We start from the raw sequence: 9,208 nt of genomic DNA, 5'->3' as shown, positions 1-9,208 counted from the left end.
TTAATTTCAGTCTGGAAAAATGTATATAATCTACGCTTAGTCTTGGACATTTCAATAACCACAGTCTTGTGATTTGTTGGAATTGTGATGATTTCTCGACTAAAGAAAATAATGTCTATCATACACAGAATAGTAAAGTTGTGCAACTTTATGTCATGATTTCCAACTTTCATAGCAATAAAATATACCCATAACATAATTCAGAAATACCTAAGTCTAATGAACATAATATTTTGTATCAGAGCAGATTTTCTGTTAAACATACGTATATTCACACTAAATCGACATTAAGCCAACCATATATCAATATAGGGATCATATACGATTAATATTAGGCCATTTCAAATATTAAGATGAAGTGGATAAACTGTTCACTTGTTATTATTGCGTTATAGCTTGGTAGTGAGGATCAGGGATGCATCTGTCCCTTTAAGAACGACCGGTCTGGGGTGGCGCTTTCCTCCGCAAGGGCTTCTTGATATTAATAGTGTTGGTGTCTTGAAACTGACGTAATGCTTGGAGTCTGAGGTCCTGTCAAGCGATAACATTTCTGATAAAGAACTGGGATCACTGCAAACTAACCCTCCTTTTCCATCCAGACTCGGGCGTTTTAAATATTATACACAGTCACCCTGATTCCACGTGCACAGGCGAGATTCGAAATATTATATCCCCTCTAACAAAAAAGAAATAGTAGGCTACCCCGAGATCAACAAACAAACAGCACAAAGACGGTTCATGGCTTACGCCAAAGCTCCACCATCTTTCAGACTGCAAAGACTATTGCAATTTAATCAACAGGTAAGGACAAAGCGAATCAATGCACGTTACGAGTACGGAGGCGAACAATGTGAAATTACAGTAGTTCCAGAATGCGGATCGCTTTTAGAGAATGTTATGTAATAACTAAGGGATTTCGTGAATCAGTAGTGAGCTACTTTGCTGTAAAAAAAACCCCCAGCAGGGCTTCTCGGATTTCACATGGCATGTAGGTTTTGTTGGGTCAAACGCGTGAGAAATTGAAATGGGCTACTTGGTAGAAGCAGTAGCCGTAATAGAGGGTGTAAATATTGAGACAAGGGAGAATAACATGAGTTCCGATCAGTAGGTTTGTGGCTTACTTTTCCCTTCCAATTTCATTTATTAATTCGATTTCAGATGTTGTAGCATTCTTGTAAAGGCGCGACGCATTCTGGATAGGTGTTGGAGACAGATAGTTATGGTCTTGAGAATATCTGTGATCTAAGTCACACAAACACACTAATAAGACGAGGATTTTATTTGGCGCATCGCGTATTTCTGTTTTCATTGTTCGTATTTGAGAGCATGGTAGAGAGTATGTTAAGTTACAATGTATTTTTTTCGGCTTCTGAAACTTTGTATATATTTTGAAGTGTATTTTGATGTTTAATGATTCATTAATGTCGAGAACTGAGTTAAGTTTCCCACTCAACTTTCCGTTAACGGCAATGTTCCTCAAAGATAAGAAAATGCGTAGGCATGGCAACACACTTGGGTCAGAAGAATATTTCAACTAATTACAATAAAATGCACATCCATAAGATTTCACCAGTAGCCTATTTTCTAAACGTTCCACATGTTATTCGTAACCTTCGAAGTTCTAAGTTTCTGGTTTTTAGAATGTTCAAGTCATCTACTAACTTTGTTACAAAACAAGAAATGTAACAACGTGCTTGTAACTTTATCAATGACCAATCACTTGTTAATTCCTCCTAAAAAAAGTGAGTCATTTCTCAAAAGTCTTAAATATATTTTCCATTTCAGGGGATTAGGCTACATCTCAAAGGAGATGACACAGAGGTGCAGTGTGTGTGTGTCTGTGGAAATTCAGAAAGTTTAGAGCAGCATGACTGGGCATCTTGATGAAGCAGTTCACTTTTGCAGAAACTCAGCATAGCTTTTCATTATGTTTTGCTACAAGTATTATAAAGATAATATAATTCTGCCTTATTACTTATACCTGCCCTATTACTTTTATGAGGAGGTGAGATATTTTGGTCAGCTACTCCTCTACTCTTGGTGCAAAGGGCTACTTTCAGAGGCATGTACAACTTTGTTACTGGTAGTGTAAAACAGTTACATATTCTCAGTGTGTATGCTTGATAGTTACATTATAACCATGTACATAGTAGCAAATAACACCCTAAAGGTATTGACTTTTTCAAAAGCATAACGTTTAACATTTAGACAATGTTTCTGTCGATCTAAATTGACTATTTTTCAGTTGGTAAGATCTAAGATCATCTATGAGCACAACTCTAAATCACCCGATTTTCAACTTCACTTAGGCTCTTGTTTGTAGTTACATTGTTATGACACAAAATTCCCCTGTTGGTTCCAGTAGAGGACTCATACTCTTTCCTGTAAACTGTGAAACCAACCTTCCTACACGCCAACATGGGTCTGGAAATGATACACCTTCTGTCTATGAAAGCCCTCTTTCTTGTCAGTGAAAGTTTGTTAATGATGTGGCCAAAGCAAATAAATGCTTTTCATCATTCAGAGGGGAGAAAGGTTAAGCTGAAACATAGTCTCAACAACAGTCTGTGTTTAACAATAGTTTAGTTATTTGGACACCTGTATGTCTTATAGACAAATTATTTCTGCCTTAATAGTGTTAACACACACGTGCATAAATAGTATTTATTATAAATAATATGCATCAAAACATCTGGTTGCAAAAATCCACTTCTAAAAGTAGACTTTGTCCTCACTGTAGCCTTGTATGTATTAAATCTGATACGTGAAGCACTTGGTAAACCGTTAATTAATTAGGTTTACACTGTACAATGTTTTGTCACACAATCCATTGATGTAAGCAGCCACTCTAGCCTAATTTTCTAAGAAGATTTTACTTTTGCTTTTATTAGAGGATTATGGAAAATATAATTACTTATCATGAGTATTCTGTGGTACTCTATACAGGGAGTGTTTCTTTCAAAAGTGAAAGAAAGATCCACATGGTTAGTTTGATAAGAGCTGTTTGAAGTGACTGCTGAATTGTGCTAGGTATATTTGAAATGTAAATGGGTTCCCATCTGTGAGTTCTTTGGAGGGGGGTATGCAATAGATCAACTCTTGTATAGTTAGGAACTTTACGGCTGACAGATGAATTTGGGTCTCGTTGGTATGAGAAAGCAACAGTGGGGGGTTTGCATTTGTTATACATGGCTTTAGAGTTTTCACAACTACTTTTAGGGAGATTTTTTCGAATCGCTGTGAGGCCAGCCTTTCACTTCGCGGTGTATCTTTGTACCAGATTCACCACGTAGGTGCTGCTTAATAATTCATTATTAATGAAAATAAAATATTTTGAGGCCTCATGAAATAAAAAAAAGTTACATATAATATAGAAACTGGTAATGTCTTGAATTGTAAAGGACATGAGAAACCAAGAGCAGATAAAAACGGCGCATGGCTCCTTGTAAAATTGTAGACATCAAAGATGATCATGTAATATGACACGCAGGCTCCTACAGAAATGAGGTACAATTGTGATACATTAAGGTTTAGATTTGTTTGGTCGACCCAGACATCCTTCATTGCCATTCAGCAATGTTTCAGCTTTTTCTGGAGGCAGTTGTATCTCAATGAAAACATATTGAAACTGAAAATCCGACATACTGTATGACATCTGTATAGTCATTTTTGACCCTGGAACAGGTTGTGTAGGTTACTCCCCTCATGTCCATGCACTTAAATAGACAAAGGAAGCTTAGATTTACCATGAATAAAGGCCTACTCACATATGTTCTCACGTTGGTGTCTATGGAACACTATGGCCTGTCTCTTTAACCGAAAAGTGCCAACAAGGGTACATTTTGTTCGAATTTCGAAACCCTTAAAATAAAGCTTATTTGTTTGAGAATTAGAACCACTTACTTGTGTTAGAAAAGGTTCATAAAATAAAAAGTGTTACTGCTTGACAGACAGTGGCTCTTTGCATTTACATTTCAAATATACCTAGCACAACTCTTTGCAATCATTACTAATTTAGTGTGTTTAAGCAAAACATATGTTGGTGCTTTTAGGGTTAAAAACATTTTCATGCTTTTGCAAATGGCTAGACACCTTCCCTGGTGGTTTGATACATGCAACCAGGAGAGGCAGGAAACTTTCGATTTTCTTAAACCATTTGACGTAATTCTAAAGTTTACTTAGAGAGGACAGACAGTAAATGGTAGCCTTAAAAACTTTTAATAGCACCTTAGATTCACCCTGGTAAGCAAATAGTTTGTTTTCCAGATTTGTGGGAAAATGGAACCAGGGTAGGAGTATGTATAAGCAATAGTTGTTGATACAGCTACTTTTTCTCTTTTTATTTGTTTTAAAAAGTCCTTCTCACTGTCAGTTGCTGATGCAAGACGTGACAGTTCATGTTTTTCACACAACCGTTGTATTTAACAGATCTTTTTTTCTAAAAATTCCATATATTCTGAACAACAACCTCTTAAAAGACTAGAATGTAGGCTTTGTTCTATAGGCTAATAGGGCTCTGCGACATGTTCACCTGTTAACGCAAGTCAGTACTTTAACTACAAATAAAGGTTTCCCCAGTGGAAAAGCTCCTCAATGTGTCCCCTCCAGCCATGTGGATGGGGGTGGCTTGTACTTGCCTGGCTACACCTCCACATGGCTCTGGCCAACTGACATTTCTTCTCCACCATGAGTCTGGATTTGCCCCCCTCCCAGACGATTTCTGGGAGGGAATCAACTAATTATCTAGCTTTGATCATTTGAATCAGCTGTGTAGTGTTAGGGCAAAAACCAAAACGTGCACCCCTTGGGGTCCTGAGGTCCCTGTTTGGGAAATGCAGGGTTAAGGTTAGGGTGAGGGTTAGGTAAGGGTTATGGTTAAGGTTAGGGTAAGGGTAGGAGTTAAGGTTAGGGTTTAGGGGTAGGGATGTCCCAAGGATCCCGGATAGCACTAACCAAATTTGAAGTCATACAAACGACTTCTAGGATGGCAGTTTCCGACTGAATTTATGTAGTGATCGATAGAGCAGCGGAATTAAATTCAGGGTGAGTCGTCAGGCAAGGCTTGCACTGGGCTCTGTATGCAGCAGTGGCTTGAGGTGTGGTTTACAAGGTGTAATGATGTAGGACTAGACACTTGCTGTTTCATATTTGGGATAAATCAAGAGTCCTGCTATCTGTGTCGGGTAGACATTTTGTGTAGGTTTAGGTCAGGAATTTCCCTTTATTTGCCCCAGCCACACAAGTACCCTACCCTCTGTTCTACACCATACTTATAAAGAGAGTGTGTGTGTGTCTATTTACTGTATCTTAGGATTTCCATAGTGCACTTTGGGGATAGCCAGTATTGAAATTCCCTACCCATCACCAAGAGACAGATATACCCATTGATTAGGAAAAGAGTTTGCTAAAAACGTGGTCCGTCCCCTCTCCTCTCTGGAACACTGACGAGTCAGTTTTGCCTCTCAGTTTATGATGTGTTAGCTCGTTTCTAAGTGTCTGTCTATCAGTGTGTGTTCTTTCTTTCCTCCATTATTTTTCAGTGTTTTTCCTTCTCTCATTGTGGTTTAGTGTTCCTCTCTGCGTCTGTGTGGTCTAGGCCGGCTGTAGTGGGCACAGCATAGGCCATTACATTGTCTCAGACAGGTTGGACAGGATGACTCGTCAAGAAGAAGGGGGAAAATAGTGTTCCCCCGATAATGTTTGTTTTCCTGTTTCCAATTTGGATTGCCAGAGGGCCTGTCGTACCGTTAGAGCTCCTATTCATTCATGAGTCCGACAGACCGGCAGTTTGATGATGCCTGCTGCTTGCTGCTAACACGGCGCAGGACTGACTCTGATTTCTAATGACCACCTCGTTAATTGTGTTTTTACTGATCATTGTTCTTTCTCTCGAAATCACATGGAATGCAAGATGTCGGTCTGTATGGTCTTCCTAACTTTTATAACTTTTTAACTCGTTCCAGCTTCCAAGCTTTAAACAATATATACTACTTTTGAGGTCTACTTGCATGTTTGATGTGCATTTGTGGGATACGTTTTTAGATACATGTAGGCTTTAAAGAACATATGGTGTTGATTTAGCTTTTTTGTGCTTCCTTGATTTTTACGTGAGTTTTCTTTCTGTTTTGAACGGTGTGTGATTGCAGAGAGAGAAGCATTGTGACTCGTGCTGCGGTGGAACCCAGGACTGCTATTACCTGTAATCTCCTCTGAAGACACAGGTGGGAGAAGAGAACAACCTTTAAGAAATCTGAGAAAGACCCTGCCAACAACAACAACAACAATAATAACAACAACAACAACAACAGCAAGACCAAAGAAAAGACAATGGAATAAATGCATCTCCGGCATGGACGTGGAATAAAGGATACCTCAGTCAAGAACCAGGGCAAGGACTCTGGATGTTGTTTCTACTCTGATATCTGGCTCCCTGTGGAATCTGTGCTGATAATGCGCTAACCCAATGCTCGGCAGAGGTATGTATGCTCTCTATTCTTCTATGTCCTGCTATCTGTGACTTGAATAATACATCGATTAGGCTTAGAAATATTGTGAATGGTGTTTTATTTTTACGTAACTTGAAATCGTGGCAAGTCAGTGGAGGCCCAAAGTGAATGGGCCCAAAATGGTTAGGATTGTGATGTTGTATTTCTATAATTTCGGAAACCAAGTCCCAGGCGGGTTTCTCAAAATATGTTTTATAGTACTGTAGCATGATCCTCGTTGTAGTGGAGTTGTATTGTTCGGCATTTTATTTTAAACAGTTTTATGTTCTTAGCTTTGGTATATTCCAGCATTTTGATCTGGTGTTTAAGTCACTACCATCTGTATTCTTTTAGCTTATGTGGAATGTTGTCTATATGGACTTAATGTTGTCTATATGGACTTAATGTTGTCTATATTGACTTCATGTTGTCTATATATTGACTTCATGTTGTCTATATGGACTTAATGTTGTCTATATATTGACTTCATGTTGTCAATATATTGACTTAATGTTGTCTATATTGACTTAATGTTGTCTATATTGACTTCATATTGTCTATATTGACTTCATGTTGTCTATATATTGACTTCATGTTGTCTATATTGACTTCATGTTGTCTATATTGACTTCATATTGTCTATATTGACTTCATGTTGTCTATATATTGACTTCATATTGTCTATATTGACTTCATGTTGTCTATATTGACTTCATGTTGTCTATATTGACTTCATATTGTCTATATTGACTTCATGTTGTCTATATATTGACTTCATGTTGTCTATATATTGACTTCATATTGTCTATATTGACTTCATGTTGTCTATATTGACTTCATATTGTCTATATTGACTTCATGTTGTCTATATTGACTTCATATTGTCTATATTGACTTCATGTTGTCTATATATTGACTTCATATTGTCTATATTGACTTCATGTTGTCTATATATTGACTTCATGTTGTCTATATTGACTTCATGTTGTCTATATTGACTTCATGTTGTCTATATTGACTTCATGTTGTCTATATTGACTTCATATTGTCTATATTGACTTCATGTTGTCTATATTGACTTCATGTTGTCTATATATTGACTTCATATTGTCTATATTGACTTCATATTGTCTATATTGACTTCATGTTGTCTATATTGACTTCATGTTGTCTATATATTGACTTCATATTGTCTATATTGACTTCATATTGTCTATATTGACTTCATGTTGTCTATATTGACTTCATGTTGTCTATATTGACTTCATGTTGTCTATATTGACTTCATATTGTCTATATTGACTTCATATTGTCTATATTGACTTCATGTTGTCTATATTGACTTCATATTGTCTATATTGACTTCATATTGTCTATATTGACTTCATGTTGTCTATATTGACTTCATGTTGTCTATATATTGACTTCATATTGTCTATATTGACTTCATATTGTCTATATTGACTTCATGTTGTCTATATTGACTTCATGTTGTCTATATTGACTTCATGTTGTCTATATTGACTTCATGTTGTCTATATTGACTTCATGTTGTCTATATTGACTTCATGTTGTCTATATTGACTTCATGTCACTGTTTTTCTCCCTGGACCACACACATGCTCATGGTTCCCCAGTCTTCTAACATTCTCCGTTCACTCTGCTCTTGTCTATATGGTTCAACTAATCGTTTTTCATCTTATTGTTTGTATCGTCATGATCTCATCCTTTACAAAAGGTTCCAGGAGGCTGTTGCTACAGTATAAAGTAGGTTTCTACAGTGTTGTTATAGCTTACTCATACCTAACATGTATTCATACTAAGAAACAAAGTTCAGGTTCTTTTGCAGGGTAGGTTGGAGAAAGTTACTGGCAGTACATATAGATAACAGCATTTCAGGGTATTGACTGATGAAACATGAATGCTGCTTTGCCTTTGCTGTGAACCTGCAGAGGAATAATTAATTATGGAGATGAGCCTAATTAGTGGGTGAACCAACACCTGTCATTTTTCTAAACAGCTCAATTTGTCTTCCATTCAACAGTGTGTCCTTGTGCCTGTCATTAGCCAATACTTGCACCTTATCACTCCTGATAAGTATTCTACAGTATTGCAACATTAACATTATTTAAGAATTACAGTCTTTGGTTTTAATCGCAAGAAGAATTCAGCCATTTAGGCTGTTTATTTCCAAATCAAGTATTATGTTATTTTCTGTGCGTTGCACTATTGTACTCGCAGACTTTAGTCTTCAGAGTAATAATGCAAAAGCGACGAGCGTAGAAATTAAATAATCTCATTATGTTTGGAAAGTGAACACATAGTTGAGGGTTTGGACTTCTGGACAGTGGTTGAACTCAAATGCCGTATCTCAAAAAGTGTGCCATGATAGAACATTCTCTCTTTGTCTGGATAGGCATGTTAAACACTTGATAATGAGCAGCTATTACGAGACATTTTCTTTGTTAACGCTGCAGAAAGGTTTTCTCATGACGGTCTTGCTATTTCAGCAGATTTGTATAATGTTTAACATATGCTATCTTTTCCATCCAGACTACTCAAAACTGAAAATGTCTCTGTACTTAAGAAACACCATTATCTCTGTTACAGGAGCTAGTGTTATAATGCTCTTAGCTCAAAGATTTCACTTGGTACTGGGAGGTAGGGAGTGTGTTTCATAGAGACAGCTGAGCTATTGTTAACAACCAACATGCATTCATTTG

The 9,208-nt window shown here is 37.1% G+C and overlaps 1 protein-coding gene across 2 annotated transcripts in view; it reads left to right on the top strand.

Annotated features, from left to right (window-relative positions):
- Nucleotides 1-492: 492 nt before the first annotated feature.
- The window catches only part of LOC139559369 (zinc finger transcription factor Trps1-like), a 201,841-nt gene continuing 193,125 nt past the window's right edge, over nt 493-9,208 (top strand). Inside the window, exons 1-2 of one of the 2 annotated variants that reach the window (XM_071375336.1) lie at nt 493-801; nt 6,147-6,476. In XM_071375336.1, coding sequence (XP_071231437.1) covers nt 6,464-6,476 — 13 coding nt within the window. In that variant the 5' untranslated portion in view covers nt 493-801; nt 6,147-6,463. Of the gene's footprint in view, nt 802-1,014; nt 1,109-6,146; nt 6,477-9,208 lie in introns of those variants that run through there. The other variant, XM_071375337.1, reaches the window with a different exon arrangement.

This window comes from Salvelinus alpinus, chromosome 29 (assembly GCF_045679555.1).
Source record: "Salvelinus alpinus chromosome 29, SLU_Salpinus.1, whole genome shotgun sequence".
Taxonomy (NCBI): domain Eukaryota; kingdom Metazoa; phylum Chordata; class Actinopteri; order Salmoniformes; family Salmonidae; genus Salvelinus; species Salvelinus alpinus.
Note: the sequence above shows the minus strand (reverse complement) of the source record. Positions and strands in the feature narration are given on the sequence as shown.